Genomic DNA, 27749 nt, shown 5'->3' on the forward strand with positions numbered 1-27749 from the left:
GTTCTTAGACATAGACACAAATTTAAGCACTCTTTACCCGGCTAGAGTCTGTTCTTCATTATCAAAGACAGACAAATATGTTTTTGTCTGGTGGTTCCAGGGGTAAAAGAGAACACCTGTATTTAAAAACCAGGAAAGAAACTTGCCCTACACAGTGTTAACTTCGAGCATTTATTAAAACTGTCAAGCTTCAGGAAGAGGGAAAGACTATGGATACAGGGCCTCAACAGTTCTAAGGGAAACAAATTTAACATGGAAGATAGTAAAATTAATGGCATGAAATACAAGACAATAAATCACACGTTAATTCTTGTTTTCCAGAGGCAATAGTAATGAAACCACAAGCTCACATTTCAAGCCTCAAATACTTCAAGTTTTACATTATATAACCTGCCAAAGTCACTGAATGCACACAAAAGGACATGTGTTAAGTGTTCTCCCTCCTACTGCCTGTTCCCTTATTACCAAAAAGAAAACAAACTCTAAGATAAAGTGCATATAGTTTGGTTATAAATTCGTTTCCCATTAGCTTGTGGTAACTGAGGTTCAAATTTTAACAAAAATTTAGTACCATATCATTTATTAATACTCCACCCTAAAAATTCCTCCCATTTCTTTAAAAAAACTTCATGCTAATCTAAAAAAGAGTCTGTGAAAAAAACAAGCAAATACTAGTCCTGGATTCTCAAGGTACTTTCCCAGAAATGCCTGTGTGCTGCATGAATAAATTGGCAGGTAAAATATTCCTTAAAACATGCAAGGAACAGTCTGCCAAAGAACTCAAAATATTTGTGTATAGATTACAGATTCTCAATTCTCACAAGATCCCCACATATTAGACACAGCACTAATTATACTTTCCTAATGGAGTGAGAAAGGATCTTGTCTTGGCACCAAAGCCTTAAAAAAGGTAGATTACCTCAAGAATTAATAGGGAGTATTTCTAGTACAAAGTCCCTACTTTTTGTTTCTGTGCAATGTTAAAAATAATTGTTCTGTATATACTGAAAAAAAGTTAAATCCTAAAACCTAAATGACTATTAGCAAGATACAGAAAGTATTTATAGAATTAAAACTCTCATGTAAGGTTTTTAAAAATACTACTTCCATTTGCACATTACTGATTCCTATTATCACTATCACCAGTAGATCAGTACACTAAAGTCTGAAGCACAATATACGTACTTACTGTTTGAGTCTCTAAATAAGAGATTATACTGCTTAAAAAAGAACTTAACTTTTATAGGCTCATAAATGTTAGTACCTAACTGCCAGGATTTCTTGGAAAATTTTAGAAAGTACTCTGGATCTCTGGATATTATTTCTTTGCCCTTTGCATTTACACTTGAGAAGAAAAGCAGGCAATTCCCACAAAGGGGACACTAAAACACTGTAACACCAATGGGGAAAAAAATCCTATTTAAGTACATGAAACCTAAGGTAAGCACACAGTAACAACATATAGCCATTTACCTTCACTGAATTCATCTAGCAACTCTTCCTTGGTCCAATTACATGAGGTTATTAGAAAAAAGCCTTTCACGTTCAACACCCCAGAGAGGGATTTCACATACTGCTTCCTCTTCTCAATCGCATTGTCAGGATTAAGGCTTATGGCATCAAAAGTCCCTTTGTCAATACAAATATGAAATCCAGACAGCTTTGTGGAAAGATTCAAAAAGTCTTCTACCTATATTAAAAATCAATGTCTTATGAGAACAAGTAACACAATCTCTCCTGAATTTAAGTGACAATCTGTAAACGTTTATGGATAAAAAGACCAATTAATTATGATGGCATTTTACATATAATAAACATATTTTCAACTTTATAGCTAACTTTTACATGCTTCATCCCAAGATCATTAAAACTAAGATTAGTAAGAGAGACAGGGTTTCCTGGACATTCCAAATCTCTACAAATTTGGAAACAAATGAAAGCCAGGTGTACTGCCTAATATCACCAGCACATAATAGAGCCTGCAAGCCTGGCTTACGAAAAAGTTATTTCCGTCAAAAAATAGAACATTTGAAATGTTTTTAAGATAATAAAAATTATGTGGAACTCAAACAGGTCATTAAAAATAAGATGATTTTCAGCTGATATTATTACAGTCGTGTGACTTACAGTAGATCAGAAGTCCCTCCACCCTAATTCAGCAGCTTACAAACCAACTAATGAATAAAACGAACGGCATAAAGCTTACGAAGTCAAAGGACTATTTAAACTGCAGCTACTTAACTTTATAAATATCATGCACTTTAGGTTGTGAAGATCATATACCAGCATATCATTCATTTTCAATAACCTATTAATATAAGCATTTGAAACTGTGATCTGCCTCAATTTCATTTAATACAATAATTTGCCAGTGTACTTCATTCTGAAAAGCTACTCTTAAAAAGTAATCAATTAGCTCATGATTATTCAAACTTAATACAGTAATCATAAATAGCATATTATCTAAAACTCTTTGATTTTAAAATGTAGATTCTATGTTTATTAGAACATGTTATTTTTCCTCTTCCCACCAAAGTATTCATTATACCTGAAGCAAAAAATGGCTCCACCATTCCTAGGAGCCAAGTTTAGAGCTAAACGCCTGTATCAAACTACTCGTTTATTCAACAAGTATATTATGAACACCTATTATAGGCAGGGTTTTTCAGTCACTGGGAATATAATAGTAAACAAAAAAGAAAGAGTCCCTGTATGAGAATACACTTTATATTCTCTAAAGGGAGACACAACAAATAAGTAAGCCAAACGAATAATTTTAGATAAAGTGGTATGAAGACAATAAAAACAGAGTAATGAAGACAGCAGGGTCTGGGAAGAGAAATGCTTTGGAAAAGATATGAAAGGCCTCCAAAGGTGATATTTGAGCACAGATCTGACTGAGAGAAGGAACCAAACAAGATCTGGGGCAAGAATATTCTAGACAGAGAATGGCAGGTAGAAAGACTGGAAAAGAACAGGCTAGACATGTTTCAGGAGCAGAAAGCAAGCCAGTGTGACTGGAATACTGGTGACAAAGAGGAAAACAGGTAAGAAATGAGGGGCTTTGTGAGGTGGGGTGGGCATTCAGATTCCATTCTCTATACAATGAGAAAGCCCTTGGAGGCTCATGACCAAGGCAGTGACAGGAGCTGATTGATATTTCAATAAATCACTCTGCTTGCCCTGTGGTAGTAGACAGTGGCGTGGCAAGAGGAGAAATGGAGAAGCCAAGTTAAGAGGCCACTGTAGCTGTAGACAAGAAATGGTGGCAGCTCAGACTTAGGAGGGAACAGTGGAAACAGCAAGGAATGATCACGTGCCTGATACACAAGACAAAACCAACAGAATGAGACATGGGACTTAGAAGAATCAAGGACGACTCCTTGGGTTGGTTTTAGGCTAATACAACAGGTGAATGGTGGTATCAGTAACAGAATTGGGAAGACTGGGGTAAAGCAGGTTTAAAGAGAAACTAAGAGTTTCATTTTGGACTACATGAGACTATCCAGGAAGAAGTGCAAAACACGCAGTTTTTAAATCATTCTAGAGCTCAGAGAAGCCTGGGCTAGATATATAAATCCAAGAGTCATCATCTCCTCACAGATCACAGAACACACACAAAAGAACTAAGTAATCTTTGGCAGCACTACACCACTTGATGTACTTACAACTTTTTGATCTAGTTAATCCAAAGTTAGCTATTATTTGTATTTGCAAATATGAGAGAATGAACACACCACACACCTGCACACAGGAAGAGAAGAAAATAACTTCCCCAAGCCAACTACATTGAAAATTTTAATAGTTACTTAAAAATGTTTCAATTTGGATTACTGATAATTAATCCTTAATTTGAGTACAAAAGATAGTTAGCAAATATACTTTAGAAATACTTAATACTTTATAACCCCTATTACATAAGTTACAGTAATATAATAGTTACCTTTAACTTAATGTTAGATAAACCCTCTTTCTCTATAATACTTCCAGAAAGCTGTATTGCAGAAGGAGAATAATCAATTCCAGTAATATTACAGAAACCAGATTTTGCCTAGAGACAGAGAAACAATTTTATACTTTAGTTTAAAATAAGGTTTTAACAAACTGCTTTGCTTATGAATTACAACATTCCTTTAGGACTGCGACTGTTTAATTTATTTAATAGATCAAGTGACATATACAATCCAATAATCTACAGTTTAAATTTTATTGTAGAATCTAAATAGAAACTAAGAATTTAAATTCACATCAAGTGACAACTCATTTGCTTTTATAGTATTTAAGTTCTATTTCAAAAGAAAATTCATTCTCTCATAGATAGTGAGAATGTATGTATAATATTTTGCCCTTAGTAGAAAAATGTAACATTAACTTCTGATATTAATATGCTCTAATTCACACATAAATCGATCATAAATTTTACTTAGCACAGTTAAGTTATATGAATAGATGAAATGCATACATAGTAAGCTCCTGAAAAATTTTCCTTCACTATAATTCTAAATTACAATTTTCCACCAGTGAAGTGATTATTAATCACGTTACACTTTTTGTTTTCAAAATGTTTACAAAAACTATGTGAAATAGGTTGGGCAGGTATTAATATCCCCAAAAAATTAAGGCTCAGAGGACGTTGAGAGTTTTGAGCCTAGGGGCTCCTGGGTGGCTCAGTCAGTTAAGTATCTGCCCTCCTCTCAGGTCATGATCCTGGGGTTCTGGGATGGTACCCTATGTCAGGCTCTCTGCTCAGTAGGGAGCCTGCTTCTCCCTCTCCCTCCGCCCCCTGCTTGTGTTATCTCAAATGAATAAATAAAATCTTTAAAATTAAAAAAAAGTAAAAAAATAAATTTAAAAAAGCATTTTGAGCCTAGGACACCTGAATGGCTCAGGTGGTTAAGCATTTGCCTTCGGCTCAGGTCATGATCCCAGGGTCCTGGGATTACGCCCCACACTGGATAGCCTGTTTGGCAGGGGGTCAGCTTCTCCCTCTACCCCTCCGCACTGCTCATGTGCACGCTCTCTCTCTCATGCTCTATCAATAAATTCTCAAAAAAAAAAAAAAAAAAAGAGAGAGAGAGAGAGAGAGAGAGTTTTGAGCCTAAAGCTATAGTCCCAGCAGTTTACAAGCCACATGACTGCACCTAGGATATGTGGAGCCTATGGCAAAAGTATGATTGCTTCTGGTCCTTACCCCAACCCCCTAACACTATGCTGAACATTTTTAGATCAGGCCAAAGGTAATTTCAAAGGAAATTTGAAGAGAAAGCAGTTGAAAACTACAATGTAGCCTGAAATTGTCTCCCTACTCTTCACTATTTACTCAATTTATTTCCTTCAAAACTTAACCTACACCTACACCTTCCATTAAGACTTCCCTGACTTTTCATCACTAGTGACTGATTCTAATCTAAACTCTAGCAACATACCAAATTACATTCCACAGAATTTTGCTCCCTTTGATTATCTTTATTTTAATCTCAAGGTCTAACATCCCTGCTTCGATGCCAATCTCCAATTCTTCTAGGTGTCCCACTCCATACTCTGATCATTTTCTCCCAGTTTCTCTCAATTCCTTCTCTATCAGGAAGCCAGAATAATTCTATGAATTGACTTTTACCAGTTCTCCTCTTATGTTCCCTCTTCTCACAACAGAACTTATAAAAAATATCATATATAGATGTTTTAGGTTTCTACAACAATCATCCAAAATCTCAAACTATCTCCAACATTTTTCACATTTGGTTTCTGGCATTCAGTGAAAAATAAGGAGACATTCAAGGAAAAAAAAAAAAATGACAAGAAATGAAGGGGGAAGAAATGACATTAGAAAAGACTCACAGGAGGCCCAAATAAAATAATTATCAGAAACCAATTTTCAAATAAATGAAATAAGTGACAGTTCTTGGAGAATTCTGAGAATTGAAAACTATGACAAAGAACCAAATGAATAGCAGAAATGAAAAAAAAAAATGCAATAATTAAAGAGATTCAAGGGTGCCTGGGTGGCTCAGTGAGTTAAGCATCTGCCTTTGGCTCAGGTCATGATCCCAGGGTCCTAGGACTGAGTCCCGCATTGGGCTCCTTGCTCAGTGGGGAGCTACTTCTCCCTCTCCCTCTGGCTGCCATTCCCACTCCTTGTGCTCTCTCTCTCTTGCTCTCTGTCCAATAAATAAAATATTTTTTAAAATAAGCAGATTCACAGGTCATCTTGACAGCTGATTAAACACAGAAAAAAAATTAGTGAATTGGAAGAAAGGTCAAAAGAAAATACTCCTATTAAGCATAGAACAAAAGAATAGACAATTAAAAAAGCAAAGACTTTGGAAAACAAAATATAACAGAGTATAAGATCAAACATATATATATATTTATATGTATAAGTATATAAGTATATGTAAATATATAAACATATATTTATATATAAATATATATAAATAAACATATATATGTACACACACATATAAAATAGGAATCTTAGCAGGAGAAGAAAGGAAAACAGGGCAGAAGAGAAAATGGCATACAGGTAAGAATTTTCTAATACCAATGAAGGACCCCAAGCTTCAGATTGAAGAAGCAATATAAACCTAAAGCAAGATAAAGAAAACAAAACAGGAGAAAAGAAAAAGGAAAAGAAAAAGCAAAAGCAAAAGCCAGCATAGTGTATCTGATAAAAACTAAAAAGAGGAAAATCTCAAAAGCATCCAAGGAGCGGGGCTGGGGAGACACACAGGAACAACAGATCACCTTCACTAGACTGACAATAAGACTGGCAGCCATAAGTCATAAAGAATGGAAGCCAGAAAACAGAAAAGGAAAAACAGCAATCTAAAATCATACACCCAGCAGGATGCCTGGGTGGCTCAGCAGTCGAGCGTTTGCCTTTGGCTCAGGGCATGATCCTGGAGTCCCGGGATCGAATCCAACATCGGGCTTCCTGCATGAAGCCTGCTTCTCCCTCTGCCTACGTCTCTGCTTCTCCCTCTCTGTGTGTCTCTCATGAAATCTTTAAAAAATAAATAAATAAATAAATAAATAAATAAATAAATAAATCACCCAGCAAAAACAAAAAAATGCATCAAAAACGTAGATGAAACACTTAAAAGGCACAGAATATAAGCAATAGCTATTAACATCACAAAAACACAAACAAAATATGCACTACAGAGGCAAATATCAATGACCACCTATTAAACTCATTTTGAAAAATAACTAAGTTTGTAAAAATCTCTGAATCACAGATTATCAGAATTTTACTTTAAAGGAACAGGGCATAAATACGTTAGGCTTTCCCAGTCTACAGTCTCTGTCACAACTACTCAGCTCTACCACTCCAGCACATACACAGCTACAGACAATATGTATATGGATAGGTACAGCTACATTTCAATATTTTTTAAAAAGAGGAAGGCCAGATTCGACCCTCCAACTCTAGTTTCCTGAACCTTATTCTAGGTCTAACTTCCAACCTGCAGAAAATACAGGGCACAGAAAACATTTTAAATGATAGAAGTACAATTAGAAAATCTACACTGTGGAAAATCATTTGGGACTAATAAACTACCTTCTACAAAAATACACCACAAAGTAAGAAAAAGCTGCAGGGAGAAAAAAAAAAAAAAAAGCCTTAATAGACTATCAACTAACTGCAACATGTAGGCTTAGTTATAGAATAGAAAGAGGAGGAAAAAAAGTCCATGAACTTGAAGACATCAAATCTAATCAACAGAGAAAAATGGGGGGAAAATTGAACAGAATCTCACAGACCTGTGGAACAACATGAAAAGGTCTAATGTTGCTATTTCCAGACTCCCGCCAAAAATGTTTTTCCGGTCAAAGAATATAATCATGAGGTTTTTCTTTTTTAGGTTGTTAATATGATAGATTAAATGATTTTCATACAAGGAACCAACAATGCATTCCCAGAATAAGCCACATCATCCATAGTCTAATTCTGTTTATATATACTGGACTAATTCCTCAAAAACTGCAAAATCCCTCTAATGAATTAACTTTAATAAGACTATAAAATACTCAACATCTGTTCTAGAAATAGAAAGGAAATCTCCTCAACCTGACAATAGACATCTAAAGAATCTTAAGGCTAATACACTCCTCCCCCTTTTTTTAAAGCTAACACATCCTTAAAGCTAACACATCATCCTTAATGGTGAAATGTACACATAGATTGGATCACTAACACTGGAACAAGGCAGAAATGTCCTTTGTTAACACTCCTAGTTAACACTGTACTGGAAAGCCATACCTAGTGTAATTAGGCAAGAAAAGAGATAAAAGGCATACAAATTAAAAAAGAAGAACTGAAACTGCCCCTATTTATAAACAATAAGATAGTCTATGTAAAAAAGCTCAGAAAACCCAACAAAAAACTCCTAGAACTAATAAATGCAAGGTTACAGCATACAAGGTCAACACACAGAAATCAACCAGATTTCTAGCAACAAACAACTGGAAACTGAATTTCAAAAAGCAATACATTTAATACCCCAAAAGCATATATATATAATACAAGTATAAAAATATATACAGGATCTATATGCTGAAAATGAAAAAATGCAGATGAAAGAAATCAAGGAAGACCTAAATAAATGAAGAGACATACCATATTCATGGACTGGAAGACTCTAGATAGTAAAGATGTCACTTCTCCTCAAATTACAGATTTTAGTTCAATTCCAACCAAATTTTCAGCATGGATTCTCTTGTAGATAAATACAAATAGATTTTAAAATTTATTTGGAAAGGCAAGGGAATTGGGACAGCCAAAACAATATTTGAAAAAAGAATAAAATTGGCAGAATCACACTATTCCACTTTTAAGATTTACTAAAAGTTATATTCATCAAGACAGTGTGGTGTTACAAAGGGATAGATACATATATCAATGAAACAGGATAGAGTCCAGAAATAGATATACAAAAATATGGCAAACTGATTTTTGGCAAAGATGAAAGGATAATTAAAGAAAGGGCAGTGTTTTCAATAAATGCTTTAAAACAAAGGGACATCTATATGCACACACACAAAAGAATCTTGACTTGAGCCTCATATCTTTTTTTTTTTTTTAAGATTTTATTTATTTGAGAGAGAGAGAGAGAGCACACACAAAGCAGGGGGAGCAAAAGGCAGAGAGGGAGAAGCAGGCTCCCCATTGAGCAGGGAGCCCAACTTGGGGCTCAATCCCAGGACCCTGGGTCTCTACCTCTGCTTGCCATTCCCCCTACCTGTGCTCACTCACTCTCTCTCTAATAAATAAAACCTTTTTTAAAAAAATTAATTCAAAAAGATCATAAATCCAAACATAAAAAATTAAAACTATAAAATCTTTTAGGGGAAAAGAAAGGAGAAAAAAGATTAGGCGAAGAGTTATTAAACAGGATACCAAAAACATGATACATTAAAAAGAAACAACAACTAGGGGTACATGGCTGGCTCAGTCTACAGAGCAAGCAATTCAATCTTAGAGTCATGAGTTTGAGCCCCACATAGAGATATTTAATAGAAAAAATACAAATAACTCAATAAACTGGGCTTTATCAAAGTCATAAACTTTACTTTTCATTTCTTAAGAGAAGAAAAGAAAAGCTAGACTGAGAGAAACCATTTACAATGATGTTTCAGAGAATTCTTGTATTCAGAATACACAAAGAATTCACAAAATTCAACAGTAAGAAAACAAACAATTCAGTCCAAATGAGAAGACTCGAACAGAAATTTCACCATACAAGATATAAAGATAGCAATTAAGTACATGAAAACATGTTCAAATTAATTAGCCATCAGAGAACTACAAACTAAAACCATGATTAGATGCTGTATATAAATATTACAGGGCTAAAACACCAAACACGGACAATTCCAAATTTCAGCAAAAATACAGAACTATCATACATTGCTCATGTATGTGAAATATGAATGTAAAATGGTACAATTATTCAGAAATGGCTTGGCAGTTTCTAATAACATATAGTTGGAAAACTTAAACATGTTCACACAAAAACGTCTACACAAATGTTTATAGCAGCATATTCATAATTGCCAAAAACTTAGCAACAACTCATATGCCCTTCCAACAAGTAAATGGATAAACAAACTGTGATATAACCATATATCAGATACTTTTCAGCAATAAAAATGACTACTGATACACACAAAAACGTGGATGAATCTCAAAAGCATTATTTTGAACAACAGAAGGCAATCTCAAAAGACTATAATACTGCATAATTCCATTTTATAGGACATTCTCAAAAACACAAAACTAGTGATAGAGAACAGATCAGTGGCTACCAGGGGAAAAATGTATGGTTATATAGAATGCAACTATTCTGCATCCTGACTATAAAGGTGATTACGGCAATCTGTACAAGTGTTAAAATCCACAGAACTCCATGTAAAAAAGTCAATTTCACAATATGTAAATTTTAAAAATTTAACAGCAAATTATGAACAACTTGATGCCAATAAAATTTTTAAATTCAGATAAATGGGGGATCCCTGGGTGGCTCAGCAGTTTAGCGCCTGCCATCTGGAGTCCCGGGATCAAGTCCCGCATCAGGCTCCCTGCATGGAGCCTGTTTCTCCCTCTACCTGTGTCTCTGCCTCTCTCTGTGTGTCTCTCATAAATAAATAAATAAAATATTAAAAAAATTCAGATAAGTGGACAAATTTCTTGAAAAACACAAAACTGACTCAAACCCTACCAAAAAACAAACAAACAAAAAAAACCTCCACATTCCAGAGCATGTCATCAAGAATTCTTCTGAATGTTTAAGGAAGAAACAAAGCCAATTACAAATTCTTCCAAAGAATAAAAGGCGAGCAATTTCCCATCCAGTTCTGAGGCCAACATAACCTTGATACAAAAACCTCACATGAAAATTTCAGACAAGGAATATTACTGGCTAATCTCTCTGATGAAACTATATAAATCATAAGCAAAATAAATACCACCAAATGAAATCCAGTAATATATGAAAAGGATAATACACAACAATCAGACTTGTTCTACTTGAGGAATGGAAGTTTGTTTTAACAGTGAACAATCAGGGGCATCTGGCAAGCTCAGTGGGTAGAGCTCAAGCCCAACACTGGGCACAGAGCTTACTTAGAAAAAAAAAAAAATCAATCCCTAAAATTATTTGAATAAAAATATCAATTAAAAAAGTAAAGATACCCCATCCCTAAAATCAATCAATCCAACATTAACAGAATCAAGAAAAATCATCTTATCTCAATGGATATCAAAGAAAGCCAGTGATCAAATTCAACACTCATTCGTGATTAAAACTTAAATGAGGAATATAAACGAAAACCCTCATCTGATAAAGACTATAAAAACCTATAGCTGACATCATATTTAGTGGAGAAATATTAGAAGCTTTCCTCCTATGCTAGGCAGTGTAACGGGCCACCTGCCTTAATAATTCTATTCCACATTGTATTCGAGAGTACACAGTATCTCAATAAGCAAGACATCAAAGTTGAACTTGAAGAAATAAAACTACATGACATTACTGTATGTAAGAAAATCCAAAAGAACTTATAAATAAACTATTAGAATTAATGTCTGAATTACTGGACACAAGATTAATAGAAAAATCTGTTGTACTTCTATTTACTAGCAATGAACTATTAGAAAGTTTTTAAAAATTTAAGATTTTATTTATTCATTTAGAGAAAGAGAAAAAGTACAAGCAGGGGAAGGGGTTAAGGAGGAGGGAGATAATCCCCAGCAGACACCACGGTGGGCACAGAGCCCATCATGGGGCTGGATCCCATGACCCTGAGATCATGACCTGAGTAGAAAGCAAGAGTCAGACACTTAACCAACTGAGCCACCCAGGCACTCCTAGAAAATAAAATCTTAAAAGCATAACAGTAACAACTGGAACAACAACAAATATCTAGGGATCAATCTAAGAAAAGATAAATAAGATCTCTACAGAGAAAAGTACAAAATATTACTGAGGGAATATAAAGAACTAAATAAATGGAGGAACATATCATGTTCATGGATTCAGAGACTCAATACTGTAAAAATCTAAATCCTTCCCAAATTCAATGCAGTCTGAATCAAAATCCTACGATTTTTTTTTCCTGAAAAGTAACAAGTCTAAAATTTAAATAAATATGCATCCTCCCTGAATTAGTCTGTAAATTCTATCCAATCCTAATCAAAATGCCAGGGTATGCTTTTTTCCCCGAAAAGTGGTAAGATTATTCTAAAATTTAAATAAAGATGGGAAAAGCTAACCTAACAATAGCCAAGACCACAATGGAAAAGAGATCAATGTTGGAGAATTTACATCAACCAAATATGAAGACAAAGCTGCAGTGATCAGGACAGCAAGGCACTAGCATAAGGTTAAGCAAACAAACCCAAAGGAATAGAATAAAGAATCCAGACACAGACCCAAGCACACAGCACTACTTAGCTTATGACCAAAGTACAGTGGGGCAAAGGATGGACATTTCAATAAAATGGTGCTGGGTTATCTGGATAGTCATAAGAGAAAAAATAAGCCTCAAACTTGATCTCACAACATGCACAACAATTCATCAGAACCTAAATGCGAAGAAAACAACATAGCTCCCAGGAGAACACAAAGAAAAATATATTTATAACTCAGGACAGGCAAGGTTTAATACAGAATATGCAAAAGCACTACTAATATTTTTAATGATATATTAAGCTTTACTAAAATTAAAAAACTGTTTTTATCAAAAAATGCTATTATAAAAGTGAAAAGGCAAGCCATGCATTAGATGAAAGTATTTTGTGATACAAAGGACTCCTACAAATCAATAAGAAAAACACAGGCAATCCAATTTTAACATAGGCAAGAAAAGTGGGACACTTCACAAAAAAGAATAGCCAAATACCCAAGATGCATATGAAAATATGTTCAACATCTTTAGTCATCAGGAAATAATAAAATCATGAGATACCACTACGCCCTACCAAAATTACTGAAATCGTATAAACTGACAAGACCAGGAGTTGGCAAGGATGGACTTCTCATACTGCCAGCAGGAGTATAAACTAGTATAACCATTTCGGAAAATTGTTTGGCAGTATCACTAATAATTGAGTACTAAAAACAGTCCCAGTACCCTTCAACATGGGAGCAAATGCATAAATGAATGAATGACTGCATAATTAAATAAACTGGTATTTTCATATAGTTTAATACTCTATCACACTAAAATGAAGCCACCTAGTGTTTCACCAAACAGTGAAATACTGTAAGCCATCTCTGAAAAGAGAACTTCACAATTCCCTGTTCAGCAGAAGGGGAGATCAAAAACTAACTAAATAAAGTGTATAACCATAACATCATTTATAGCATATCGAAAACAGGTAAAACTCAGGGTAAAACTCAGGATGCCTGGGTGGCTCAGTGGTTGAGCATCTGTCTTTGGCTGAGGGCATGATTCCAGATTCCTGGGATCGAGTCCCACATTGGTCTCCTTGCATGGAGCCTGCTTCTTCCTCTGCCTGTGTCTCTGCCTCTCTTTCAGTCTCTCATGAATAAATAAATAAAATCTTGAAGAAAAAAAAAAAAGAAAGAAAGAAAACAGATAAAACTCAAAGTAATGGACACAGGATTATCTTTTCAAAATATAATGGAAACAATACAACAGTCACATGTGAAAGAAAAAAAAAAAAAGAACCTCAACCAGTATCTGAAACCTTACAGAAAATTTCCAAAAGAATCATAAATCTACACAATGGTTTGGCGCTTGCCTTTGGCCCAGGGCGCGATCCTGGAGACCCGGGATCGAATCCCACATCAGGCTCCCGGTGCATGGAGCCTGCTTCTCCCTCTGCCTGTGTCTCTGCCTCTCTCTCTCTCTCTGTGACTATCATAAATAAATAAAAATTAAAAAAAAAAAAAAAAGAATCATAAATCTAAATGTAAAAGATAAGGGCACCTAACTGGCTCAGTCAGTGATGCATGTGATTCTTAATCTCAAGGCTCTGAGTTCAAGCCCCACAGTGGGTGAGCTTAAAAACAAAATTCAAAAACAAAAAATAAAAATAAATGTAATAGGTAAAACTTTAAACTTTCAGAACATAGGAGAAAATTTGTGTGACCCTGGATTAGGCAAAGAGTTATTATGACCACAAAAGCACAATCTATATGAGAAAAAAGTTAGTACACTGGACTTCACCAAAATCAAGAACTCCTACCCTTCAAAGAGTATTATTAATTAAAAAAAGCCAAAGAATGGGAGAAAACATTTAGTTCTTGGTAAAGAACTTACATCCAGAATACATAAAGAATCCTCAAATATAGGGGATCCCTGGGTGGCTCAGCGGTTTAGTGCCTGCCTTTGGCCCAAGGCGTGATCCTGGAGTCCCGGGATCGAGTCCCGCGTCGGGCTCCCGGCATGGAGCCTGTTTCTCCCTCCTCCTGTGTCTCTGCCTCTTTCTCTCTCTCTCTCTCTATGTCTATCATAAATAAATAAAAAAAATAAAAATAAAATAAAAATAAAAAAATAAAAAGAATCCTCAAATCTTAACAATAAGTAAACAAATAACCCAATTTAAAAATGGCCTAAAGGGATCCCTGGGTGGCTCAGCGGTTGAGCGCCTGCCTTCGGCCCAGGATGTGATCCTAGTATCCTGTATCATGCTCCCTGCATGGAGCCTGCTTCTCCCTCTGCCTGTGTCTCTGCCTCTCTCTCTCTCTCTCTCTCTCATGAATAAATAAAATCTTTAAAAATATTTTTTTTTAAATGGCCTAACGATCTGAACACCCATTTCACCAAAGAGGATATTCAAACAGCAAATAAGCACATGAAAAGGTGCTCAACATCATTAGTTATAACAGAAATGTTAATTAAAAACCACAGTGAGAAAACCAGTACAGCTAACACCAAAACCAGGCTAACATATGACAGACATCAGAATTGTGGTTGGGGATCCCTGGGTGGCGCAGCGGTTTGGCGCCTGCCTTTGGCCCAGGGCGCGATCCTGGAGACCCGGGATCGAATCCCACATCGGGCTCCCGGTGCATGGAGCCTGCTTCTCCCTCTGCCTGTGTCTCTGCCTCTCTCTCTCTCTCTCTTTCTCTGTGACTATCATAAGTAAATAAAAATTAAAAAAAAAAATTAGAATTGTGGTTAACGTTAGAAGGGAATGACACAAAGGGGCTTCTTCTATGATGCTAACAATGATTTCTTGATCAGGTTGGTAAGTTACAAGGTGTTCATTTTGTAAAAGCTATATACTTAAATTACCATTTTTCTCTATGCACATTATACTACATTTAATAAGTACACATTAAAAAAGAAAGTAACTTCCCTTAATTAAAAGATTCCACATGTAGGTGGCTTCACCAATGAATTCTACCAAACATTTAAGGAAGAAAAAACACTATTAATAAACTCTTTCAAAAAATACATTCTTATTTAATAATGCCAGCATAACCTGGTACTAAAAACTGACCAGAACACTACACAAAAGTTAAATTATCAAGACAATCTTTCTCATGGACAGAGCTGCAAAAATCCTAAACAAAGTATTAATAAACAGAACCTAATAATATATATGCTGATAATATACGTATCATTCCAGAAATACACTTAACATTTGAAAATGATCAGTGTAATTCATCAACACAAATAGCCTAAAGAACAAACTTAATATGATTATCTCAATCACAGGAAAAACATTTAATAACAAGATTCATGAGAAACACACCTACACACTCTCTCTTTTAACAAAGGAGGAATAGGAAGAAACTTTAGTCTGATACCAAGTAATCTAAAAAACAAATTTACAAGCTAACATCATACCTAATAGTGAAATTTTCAAAGTAATCTCTGAAAAGGGGAAAAAAAGACAAGGATGTCTTCTGTTACCACTTCTTTTCAACATTCTATTAGAGATCCTAGACAGTGTAATAGAGGAGAAAAGTTATAAAGGATTAGAAAGGAAGAAAGAAAACTGCCATTATTCATAGTCTGCATAATTATACAGTTAACCATTGAACAACATAGAGGAGTTAGGAGTGCTGACACCCCTAGCAGTCAAAAATTGGCATTTAACTTTTGATTTCCGCATAACTTTATTAATAGTCTACCGGGATTTGGGGGTTTTGTTGTTGTTGTTGTTGTTTAGATGGAGAGAGAGCATATGCTCTTGAAAGCAGGAGGGAGGGGCAGAGGGAGAGGGAGAATCCTAAGCAGGCTCCACGCTCAGCACAATACAGAGCTCAATCTTATGACCCTGAGATCATGACCTGAGCCCAAATCAAGAGGTGGATGCCTAACCAACTGACCCACCCAGGCACCCCCATAGCCTGTTGTCGACTGGAAACCTTACTGATAACGTAACAGTCGATTAACACGTATTTTGTATGTTATGTGTATCATTTACTGTATTCTTACCACAAATGGGCCTGCATATTTCAAACCTATGTTGTTCAAGAGTCAACTGTATATGTAAAAAATCTGAATCTACTTAAACTATTAGTCTCAAAGGATAAATCATTAGTCTCTACAAATAAAACTAAAATAATTATACTGCAATCCAAAAGAATCTACAAGAGAATCTACAAGGTAAGCAAGAGAATGAATAAACTGCAGTATAATTAAATCTTATATAGCAATGAAAATGAATGTGTTACTACAAACAACTTGAGCGAATTTCTCAGAATGTGTACACTGGAAAGAATACATGCTGGAGCCCTCCATCTATACAGTCAAAAATAGGGCCACCTGGGTGGCTCAGTGGTTGAGTGTGTGCCTTTGGCTCAGGTTGTGATCCCAAGTCCTGGGGTCCTGGGATCTAGTCCTGCATCAGGCTCCCTGCAGGGAACCTGCTTCTCCCTCTGCCTATGTCTCTGCCTCTCTCTGTGTCTCTTATGAGCAAATAAAATCTTCAAAAAACAAGAACAAAAAAGACTTTATACAATTAAAAACAGGCAAATTAATCTCTGATGTTAAAACCTCGTCATCAGTGATTACCACTAGAGGGGAAGGAGGGAGTAATTTAGAAAGGACTGGTAGGGTGTTTAGGGGAGTTTCTAGAGTCTGTAATATTTTACTTTTTGACCAGGGTGATAGTTCATAGCTGACCATATGTGTGTTAACTTTGTGAAAATTCACTGAGCCACATGCTTTTGATTTGTGCACTTTAACATGTACATATGTTATACCTTAATGTTTCAAAAACATTTATCATAATTTTTTCTAATCATACTCCACTGCTTAAAACATTTTAAAGGCTTCCCATGGCCTAAAAGTAAAATCTATTAGGCATGGCAGATGATATAACTGCTACCTCTAACTTAATCCTCATTCTGTCCACCCCACATATACACTTTATATTCTAATTTACCAAATTATTTATGAGTCCAGTACATGATATGCTGCTTCAAACCTTTGTTTTTCTTTATTTAAGATTTTTTATTTATTTATTTTTGTAGCAATCTCTACACCCAACATGGGGCTTGAACTCACAACTCCAAGATCAAGAGCCCCACACCACCAACTGAGCCAGCCAGGCACCTTCAGATCTTTAAATATTGTGTCCATTGCTTGAAATTCTCTTCCTCTTTACACCTCACTCACACTCACCAGACCCCGGTCCCTGCAATTTCCACCCAACTTGGATATTAGCTCCTCCAAGACCCTTCCCGTTGCTGTTCCCCAAAGTTAATTGCTCTCTTTTCTATACTCAGTGATACATTATCACACACGTTAAGCTACAGTGTTAATTACGTATACGTCTGTCCATCCTCTACTATATTAGAACAACTCAAGCAAAAGGTCTGCATTTTCAAGTTCCCAATGCCCAGCACAAGGCTTGGCACACAGAAGCCACCTAATAAATTTCACCATTACATATACATCCTTATAAATTAAGACAGTAAAGCCATCTAGAAGGAAGCCTAAGTGTTTTAATTTTCTCCACAATACACGCCACAGCAATGAGCACACAACAGATACACAACAGTGATGGTTTAGTTAGTAGAACCTGTGCCAAAACTCAGTCCCATAGACAAAATACTCTCTTCAAACCATGCACTCCGAAAATAAGGTATTTATGTCCTACCAGAAGTGTAAAAAGTCATCTTTCTTTTATACACACAGATTTCCAGAGCTTTTAGCTAGAAGAAACCAATTAAGATCACCTAGTCAAAAGCTTTAGGAAAGAACCTACACTATACCCAGAGAAATTAAGTGGCTTGCTCAAGGTCAAGACTAAGGCCAGAAGGGCCAAGACTAGGACTCAGATCCCCCTACTTCTCATTTAATGCTTTCTCACAATCCATGCAGCCTCCCTTTTGTACCATGTGGCTTCTAAAAGTAAATGGTATGATTGCTGTACTTTTTTTTTTTTTGCTCTATTACTTTAGATTAACATGGTTAGTATCCTCATTTCCAAGACTTTTTTTTAAATTTCATTTTAAAATTTGGCTTTAACACATGAATACTAAAAGTACCAACAAGTTCAACCAAGAAAACACCATTTCCAGTTCCAATATCAAGCACTGAAGCATCCAATGGAATCTTGCGTTTTTGCATCCACCTTATTAGCCGATTCATACTCTCTTCTCCAAACCTATTAGAAACAGAGAATCCGTTAATCAAATACCAGAGGAATATAGAGCAAAGATTACAACTATATTCCATTAAAGCAGCTTATTCAAAATGCTTAATTAGCCTTTTTTGAAAGGAAGAAGTAACATCTGTGACTTAAGCTACACCTCTACTGTTATTGAGGAGAGAACACTACTAAGAACGGAACAGAATAGATAAGGTCACTATGTTACTTATTAATGCTTCTCTACATCAGCATTAACTTGAATATGTTGAGAGCTCAAAATTTTATTGCTTATTGTAAAAGGACAATCACAGGATAACAGCAATTTCCTAATACAGGTTTCCCCCACTAACTGCAAGCAGAGCATTGCTATGAAACCTTTCCTGAGGTGAAAGGCCACAAAGCAAAGAAGCAATGACCAATAATTTATATAGTAAAATTTTTTGAGCATTCTCAGACCCCAAAGATAACCTCTCTTAGACCTGATACCTTGAGATATATCTTGCTAACAGATGCACAAAATAAATCATGATAAAGCACAGACTCTCACAGATACTGTTTAAAGCTATGACAGCTTGATGCTGGAATGCTGAGTATAGTTCCTGGGGAAGGAGCTTGGCAGAGCCACTCTTGCTGCTAGGAGTGTGTACTGCCTCTCTAATGGCTCACTGAAAAACAAACAGTGAACTCTATTTTTGCTTTTCACCTTTTTTCGTGCAAGCAAAGATCTTTAGATTCCTTTCAGTTAGCAAAACAGGTACTAATGCCTTTCATAAAACCCAAGTGGCATAATGTGAATTTTCAAAAAGCAGGGAATACCTATATTCTTATCAAATTTAAGTCTTGACCATTAAAAGAGAGATGAGAGAGATTTTTTAAATCTACCCACTAACGCCAGAATCAGTCTACGATTCCCAAGATTCCTGAGTTGTCTTTCTTTGGGGGTAAGCACTTAAAAGACACACACACACAAATACACACACACACACAACATTCTCTCTCTCTTCTGAATCATAATTCCACTATTTTTTCTAACTCACCAGATTTCTCCTGTATCTCCATATTCTTGAAAAGTTTGCAGCTCTCTCTCATAGACAGCATCCCAACTATATAATCAAATGCAAAGCAAGATTCTTGAATCAAACTGTATTACAATTTAAATGTTTCTAATACATTGTAAATATTCATGACAGAAGTTTCAAACATTATCAGTGTCGTCAGTCAGTACGTGCACATAGATCCATCTCCAATGGACCTAAGGATCCATTAACATCCTTGTGTCGAGAGAATGAAAGACACAGACAAGCAGAGTGAGTTTACACATGTAAAGCACTGAGTACAATACCTGACACATAAAAAACACTATACATCTTAGCTCAAAAAAAAAAAAAAAATACAAACAACTCTTTGTCCAAGGATCCCTGAATCCCCAAACACAAGTCCGAAACTTCACTGTACAGGCAGAGTGTCATTACAGCACATTTCAGACTAGAACGTGCAGACACGCAGATTTTTCTACCAATACAGTGGTTACTCACAAAGAACTCAGCAGACACAAGCTTTGCCTGAAGGTTAAACTCTAAGGTTTACTCCTTTGAAGTAATAGTTTCCCCCTCCCCAGCATTTGCCTTCTCTTCCGGGTTCCTCTCTCTGGAATCGCTGCACCCTTGCAATCCTCTAACTCACTCTTTCATCCTTACCTTTCCCTGGTCGTTCGATCTCCCATCTATTAATTGGCTCGGAATTACTGAGCATCGGTCTGAGTGAGGTCACCTCACTTTCTCCCGGCTTCCTCCTCACGTCATCCTTCAGTCCCACCTCTTCCAACCCCATCCCCGGAGCCTTAGCAGTGCCCCCAACCCTGGCTCGCTAGGCCTATGGTCGGCCCCGCCCCCCCTTTCCCCTCGGGTTCAACACCCCCTCAAGGCCAAGCTCCCAGGAGCTTCAGAGCCGATTCAGCACCCCACGAGCCCCCTGACACGTCGACTCTTTGAAGTGCCTCTTAACCACCTCCAGGGTGGCCCCTCGGGGATTCCAGCCTGTCCACCTTCCTCACTTCACGCCCCGAGGTCATCCCCATCTTCCAAGGCCCTATCCTCCTCCCCCCTCCCCCTTCTTATCCCCTTCCCCTCCCCTCCCTATCCCCCCCTTCCCCTCTCCTCCCCCTCTCTATCCCCCTCCCAGCCTCTTCTCTCCCCCTCCCCTCCCCCATCCCCCTCCCTATCCCCCCTCCCTATCACCCTATCCCCCTCCCCTCCCTATCCCCCCTCCCGTTCCCTCTCCTCCCCCTCCCTCTCCCATCTCCTCCCTTCCCCCTCCCTACCCCCTCCTCTCCCCTCCCTATCCCCACATCCCCTCCCCCTCCCTATCCCCCTCCCCTCCCCCTCCCTATTCCCCTCCCCATCTCCATCCCCTCCCTATCCCCCTCCTTATTCCCCTCCCCATCTCCATCCCCTCCCTATCCCCCTCCCCTCCCCCTCCCTATCCTCACATCCCCTCCCCTCCCTATCCCCCTCCCCTCCCTATCTCCCTCCCCTCCCCCTCCCTATCCCCCTCCCCATCTCCATCCCCTCTCTATCCTCCTCCCCTCCCCCTCCCTATTCCCCTCCCCATCTCCATCCCCTCCCTATCCCCCTCCCCTCCCCCTCCCGATCCCCATCCCCTCCGTATCCCTCCCCCTCCCTATCCCCATCCCCTCCCCTCCCTAACCCCCTCCCCATCTCCAACCCCTCCTTATCCCCCTCCCATCCCCTCCCCTCCCCCTCCCTCTCCCCTCTCCATCCCCTCCTCGGGGCCCAGCCCGGGCCGTGCGGCTCACGCTCCCCTGCCGGACGCCACACTCACTGCTCTCGGGTCCCCAGAGCCGACGGGGCGAAGCCATCCCCTCCGGGGCTGCCCCTTCTGGACCGCACCGCGGCCCCAGCGCCGCCCCCGCCGCCGCCGCTGCAGCCGCCGCCGCCCGCGCCCGAGTTCATCCCGCTCGGCGCCCCGGAGGGCCGTTGGGGCCGCCATAGAGACGAGGTACGGGCAGAGCGGACGCGCGGGCGGGCGCGTCTAGGCGGCGGGAGGCCGCCCTCTCTACTGCTCCTGGCCTCCCGCTTTCCCTGCTCCGCTCTGGTCCTGGGGGGAGAGGCTCCCAAGCCCCGACCTGGACCGGACCGACGGGGCCTCGCCCCGCGCCGCCCCCTGCTGCCAGGGTCAGATGCACCTTTCCTGAAGTGCCCGCCTAAGTGCTGTGTGTTAAGGGGCTGTGAAAAAGAAACAGGTCCAAAATGGAGTCAGCTTTGCTCAACATCACTGAGACTTAATATGCAACTTAGCTGCACTTTCAGCCTCTTCCAGGAATGGAATTTTAAACCAATCAGCCTGGAATTTTCTGGTGGGCACGAGTGAGGTAATCTGCCTGCCAGATTCCTCCTGCCTTCCCCTAAGGGAAAGTGACCTTACCTGAAATAACCTTTTTTATAATGATGACGATGTATAGTTGACAGTGTTGCACTTGTTTGAGGTGGTGCAATAATCCATTCTTCACTCCCCAAGCCCCCTAGTCTTCTGCGTATAAAAACCTAACATTTTGTACAACTCCTCAGAGCTCCCTTGTACCCACGGAGTCATGAATCACTCAATGAAGTCAATTCAATGTTTGAAGTTACTCAGTTTCCAGGGTGCCAGGGTGGCCCAACCTGTTAAGCCACTGACTCCTGACTTTGGCTTAGGTCATGATCTCAAGGTCATGAGATGGAGCCGGGCACTGGGCTCCGCACTCAGCTCAGAGTCGGCTTGAGATTCTCTATCTCCCTATCTCTCTGCCCTCTTCTTCCTCCCTTGCACTGCCCTCTCTCGGTCTCTCTCCATAAGTAAATAATAAATAAAATCTTCAACGACAACAAAAACTTACTCAGCTGCATTTCTTAAAACAGGACTATTCAAGGTTCTACATTTTGGGGAAAGGCTGGCAATACGAAATCCGCACTATCTGAGGCCAACACTGCTCACTGCAGACGCACAGATCACCTCATGCATGCACGTCGCAGTCAGGTCTGGAAAGCAGTTGGGACAGTCCACTGCATTATTTGGCTTCCTGGTCAGAAATTTAATTGGTAGCTGAGATTTTGCCTTAAAAATAGCATTCTGCCCTCTTGGGACTTGACATCACTGGTGGACATAGGAATTTATGCCCAAGAAACAAATGCCTTATAGACACCACCATACCACATCCTCCCACCCCCCAAATTTTCCAACCATGGGAATCGAAGTGTCATAGAACAAAGTGCTGGAAATCAAGATGCCTGAATGCCCATCTTAGCTCTGTCCCTGACCAGGCACCTGAACTTGTCCAAGATTCCTAGCCTTTGTGTGCTACAACTTCCTCACCTGCACCATGCTTGAAATAGATGGTGACTGGTTCTACCAGTTGCTCCCAACCAATGAACCTGAGATTCATCTGCCTCTTGGTTTGACTACCACTAGGAGATCTGCAGTATAATGTGAGAAATCGGGGTGCCTGGGTGGCTCAGTTGGGCATCTGCCTTCGGCTCAGGTCACGATCCTGGGGTCCTGGAATGGAGCCCCATGTCAGGCTCTCTGCTCTACAGGGAGTGTGCTTCTCCCTCTTCCTCTGCCCCTATTTGTGTGCTCTCTCATTTACTCTGTCTCTCGAATAAATAAATTAAATCTTCATTTTAAAAGAAGATTTTATTTATTTATTTGAGAGAGTGTGAGAGAGAGAAACAAGGAGCAGGGGGAAAGGCAGAGGGAGAGGGAAGAACAGGCTCGCGGCTGCACAGGGAGCTCCAATGCAGACCTCCATCCCAGCATCCTGGGATCATGACCTGAGCCAAAAGCAGACACTTAACTGACTGAGCCACGCAGGTGCCCCATTAAATTAAATCTTTTAAAAATTAATAATAATGTGAGAAATCTTAGGTGCCAAAGGTCTGGGGGTTTTCTGTAGCAGCAATGAACTACTGATAGTCCAATGTCCTAGTAAGGCTTTCAAAGACCCCTAGGAAGGCTGCCTTCCAACCAAAAGGAATGTTTCCTAGACCATGTTTCTGTTGACTCAGCAAATAGAAGTCCAGTTAGTGCCTAGAGGTAAACAGCATCAACAGTTCACAGAAATCCCAACTGAGACCCAATGTGCATCTCCTCCTACACAGGATGTTCCAAGATGTTCAAGCAACCGCTGGTGATAGAATACAGTAAAAGACAGATGGGGATCCATGTGTATAGTGATTAAAGGGCTGAAGAAAGAGCGTAAGTAACCTTATTACAGTGTAATAAAACCACCAAATGCCACAGCCAAATAGTGCTGCCCTGGGCAAATGGTTGTTTTGATCTTTTCTAGACTCTGGATGCTAGGGAAAGCAAGCTTGAATGTGACTAAGTCTTAAAAAGTTTTAGGTTCTAATTAAGAACTACCCGTGAAAGATAAGGCCATCTTCAATCTGGTGTCTTGCCAACACTTAAGATGTTTTTGCTGTGTGTGTGATGAACGCTATAAACAGTTGTTGGTATGGAGCCCTGGAAAAACCCTCTGTTTATACAGAGTTCCTTCTCTGGCTCCAGGATTACTCTGGCTGTTTAGTCCTGCCGGCTGTGTGGGGCACCACCTCTGATCACCCAGGGCAACAGGATTCTTAGTGGAGGGTGGAGAAGCTCAATCTGAGCGGAGCTGCCCATCACCAGGGAGAAGGTGGAATGTGCCAAGGAACACAGTCCCTCTCACCAGGTGCCCATTATATAGGTCAGGGGGAGCTCTTTGGGTATTTTGGGTTGCCTCGTCCCCATCTCATACTGCCAATCCCTGCAGCCTAGAAACCTGCTCACCTACAACTCCCTTGACACTGTGCTTTCAAGAGTTCTCAAACACTTCATAATTGGCAAAACGAGGGTTCAGTTCCAGGCTTCACCTTCCTTGATCCTCTGTAGTGATCACGGCTTAGGATGCCATTCTGGAAAACCCCTCCCTACTTTCCCAGCACCACCTGCTCTGAAGTGAGTCTTTTAGAAAGGGAGGTAGGCATGCAGCTCTAGAATTGGACTCAGGTTTTGAGTCCTGACCCTATCATGTGTGACCACAGGCAAGTTCTCTAATTTCTCAGAGCTGCAGTTGGCACATCCTTTCATAATAGTGCCCACGGCATAGGGCTGCTGTAGACATTAAATGAGATAATTCTTGTGAAATCCTACGTGCCTGACAAATGGTAAATGCTCAATAAATTCTAGTTCTGTTTCATTGGTTATAAAATAGAGTTGAAAATAGATCTATTTCAAGGGCGCCTGGGTGGCTCAAGTCAGTTAAAGCCTCTGCCTTCAGGTCAGGTCATGGTCTTGAGGTCCTGGGATGGAGCCCACAGGAGGGGCAGAGGGAGAGAGAAAAGCAAACTCAGACATGGAGCTGAATCCCAGGACTCTGAGATCATGACCTGAAACGAAGGCAGACACCTAACTCACTGAGCCACCCAGGAGCCCCAGGCTTATTCCTTTTATTAGCTTTTGTCTCCATCCCCCTCTAGTACCTGCTGATAAAACACAACCATCTTCTGTGGGACGCACCCATTTTTTTATGCAACATTCACTCAACAGTCATTTATTGAACAATACAATCATGTGTTGGGCAGTATCTACATGGCAGACATTATTCCAAATGCTGGAGATATATCAGTAAGCAAATCAAAGGTGAATTCTTGTCTTCATGCAATTCAGAATACACCAGTAGAGGAACAAAGGCAATATGCTGGAGAAATGAATAAAATGGAGATGACGTTATGTGGTACTAATTGGGAAAGGGGAAGGGAAAATAGAAGGAGAGGAAGACTGAGAACATCGGATGAGGGCTGCAGTCTGATTAGGGCAATAAGGAAAGATTCTCTGACAGGGTAGCACCAAGTGAAAACCTACAAGAGGTTGTCATAGGTTGTGTCCCCAGGGAAGCATAGTCTAATACTGAGATGAACATTTAAGGAGTTTACTGAAGAGTTCTCCCAGGATGGTGATCCTGGGGAAGGGGAAGGGACAGAAACAGAACTGGAGGGAGGAAGTGGTTAGCCTAGGGTACTGTTAAAACAGCACCTCAGCCAGCACCATTTTCCCCTATAGAGCACTTTGGAGCTGGGCTGACCCTTTGGAATTGCCCCAAATTGGAGGGATGGAGGTGGGCCTTTATCCATCTACATTGATACAGCTTTAAATGTTTGTTGCCCAGAAAAGGGGGAATGACTAGGCAGTGATACTTTCTTACACTGAGGGTAATTCCAGGAGAAAGCAGACAACTTCCCCTGGTAGCTGAATAATAAATCTATCAATCCCACAAGGGTGGGAATGGGTCACACATCATGGCATCTATAGAAGAGATAAAGGAGTAAACCTTGCAACAATCTGTGAGAAGAATACTCTAAGCAAAGGGAACAGCAAGTGCAAAGGCCCTGAGGTAGGAGGAGATAGGCATAGCCAGGGAGCAGAAGACTTGTGTAGCTGAAGCAGAAGGAACAAAGAGAGCAGCAACAGGAAGGGAAATCAATTAATGGTTGATTCATAGGAGCCAGGTCATTACAAGGGTTTGGGGTTAGACCAAGATGCAATGTGGTTTAAAATTTGAATTTCAGTTTTAGCATGATCAGTTTAATTGGTATGTTGAGAATAGATTTGGCAGGGAAGGCGTTAAAGCAGAGACTGTAATACAGGGTTTCTCAATTCCATTCCACTCATGTGGGGGTAGGGGCTCTCGTTTGCTTTGTAGGATGTTTAGCAGCATTCTTGTCTTCTAACCACTAAATCACCAGTGGCACCCTTCCGCCCAAGTTGTGACATCTAAAAATGTCTCCAGACACGGCCAAATGTTCCCCAAGAGGTAACATTGCCCCCAGTTCAAGCCTCTTGAGTTATAATGATCCAGGAAAGAGCTGATGGCTTGGACCACATGATAGGTAATAGGTGTGCTCGTGGTGAGTTGGAGGATTCTCAATATATTCTTAAAAATGTGTTGATGGATCAGAGGGGGTACCAATAACGAGTCCAAGGTTTTCGGTCTGTGCAACTGTCAGAAAACAGTACTGTTTGCTTGCTCAACTTGGAAAGCCTTGTGGGAGATTAGGAGTCCAGTTTTTTTTTTTAATTTTTATTTATTTATGATAGTCACAGAGAGAGAGAGAGGCAGAGAGACACAGGCAGAGGGAGAAGCAGGCTCCATGCACCGGGAGCCCGATGTGGGACTCGATCCCGGGTCTCCAGGATCGTGCCCTGGGCCAAAGGCAGGCGCCAAACCGCTGCGCCACCCAGGGATCCCAGGAGTCCAGTTTTTGAATGAATTGAAGAATGATTCCTAAGTTTCTTTTTTGTTTGTTTGTTTTTAAGATTTTATTTATTCATAAGAGACACAGAGAGACAGAGGCAGAGACATAGGCAGAGGGAGAAAGAAGCAGGCTCCCCTTGGGGAGCCCAATGGGGCCTGGATCCCAGGACCCTGGGATCAAGACCTGAGCCAAAGGCAGATGCTCAACCACCGAGCCACCCAAGTGGCCTGATTCCTGAGTTTCTTTCTCTAACTGTGTTATGTTTTATTCTCACTGTTATTTTGTTTTTATCCTTTTTTTTTTCCCATGACTTTACATTAAATTCGTGTTCTTTGGCACCCAGAATCCAGTCTCTTATTACGGCCTCCGTGGCTAGGACCATTTCCCTTCCAGCCACCCCCGAAGCCACCGTTGTCTCCCCCCCGCGGCGGGTTACCCGAGTGACACCCTCCCCCTCCCCCACATTCCGGTCTTGACAATGGAAATCACCGCATGTTACTTGTCTGTCAAACCCAAAGTCTATAATTGCTTAAATCGTCTCCCTCCTTCCCTCGTTGAGCGCGCCAGTGTTGGCTTTTATTTTATTTTTTTAGATTTTACTCATTCATTCATTCATTCATTCATAGAGACACAGAGAGAGAGAGGGGCAGAGACCCAGGCAGAGGGAGAAGCGGGCTCCATGCAGGGAGCCCGACGTGGGACTCGATCCCAGGTCCCCGGGATCACACCCCGGGCTGCAGGCGGCGCCAAAGCGCTGCGCCACCGGGGCTGCCCCTGTTGGCTTTCATTAGGCAGAGTTTCATTTGCAAAGAGATAAACACGATTTGGGGAACTATCAAGGGCGACACAGAAGAGAGGCAGCGTCTGACGTGTGC

At 39.8% G+C, this 27749-nt stretch overlaps 1 protein-coding gene across 3 annotated transcripts in view; it reads right to left on the reverse strand.

Moving 5' to 3' along the window:
* The window catches only part of EEF1AKMT2 (EEF1A lysine methyltransferase 2), a 36503-nt gene extending 14912 nt beyond the window's left edge, over window positions 1-21591 (reverse strand). For 2 of the 3 annotated variants that reach the window (XR_003236798.2, XM_026010695.2), the window contains exons 1-5: window positions 21425-21591; window positions 19621-19686; window positions 18484-18598; window positions 3944-4051; window positions 1474-1690 (exon numbers count right to left, since the gene is read on the reverse strand). Coding sequence is in view for 2 of the 3 variants with exons in the window: in XM_026010695.2 (XP_025866480.1) it covers window positions 1474-1690; window positions 3944-4051; window positions 18484-18598; window positions 19621-19686; window positions 21425-21555 (637 nt within the window). In the remaining variant the exon portion in view is untranslated. Of the gene's footprint in view, window positions 1-1473; window positions 1691-3943; window positions 4052-18479; window positions 18599-19620; window positions 19687-21424 lie in introns of those variants that run through there. The other variant, XM_026010696.2, reaches the window with a different exon arrangement.
* Between the last annotated feature and the right edge of the window lie 6158 nt (window positions 21592-27749).

This window comes from Vulpes vulpes, chromosome 15 (assembly GCF_048418805.1).
Source record: "Vulpes vulpes isolate BD-2025 chromosome 15, VulVul3, whole genome shotgun sequence".
Classification (NCBI taxonomy): domain Eukaryota; kingdom Metazoa; phylum Chordata; class Mammalia; order Carnivora; family Canidae; genus Vulpes; species Vulpes vulpes.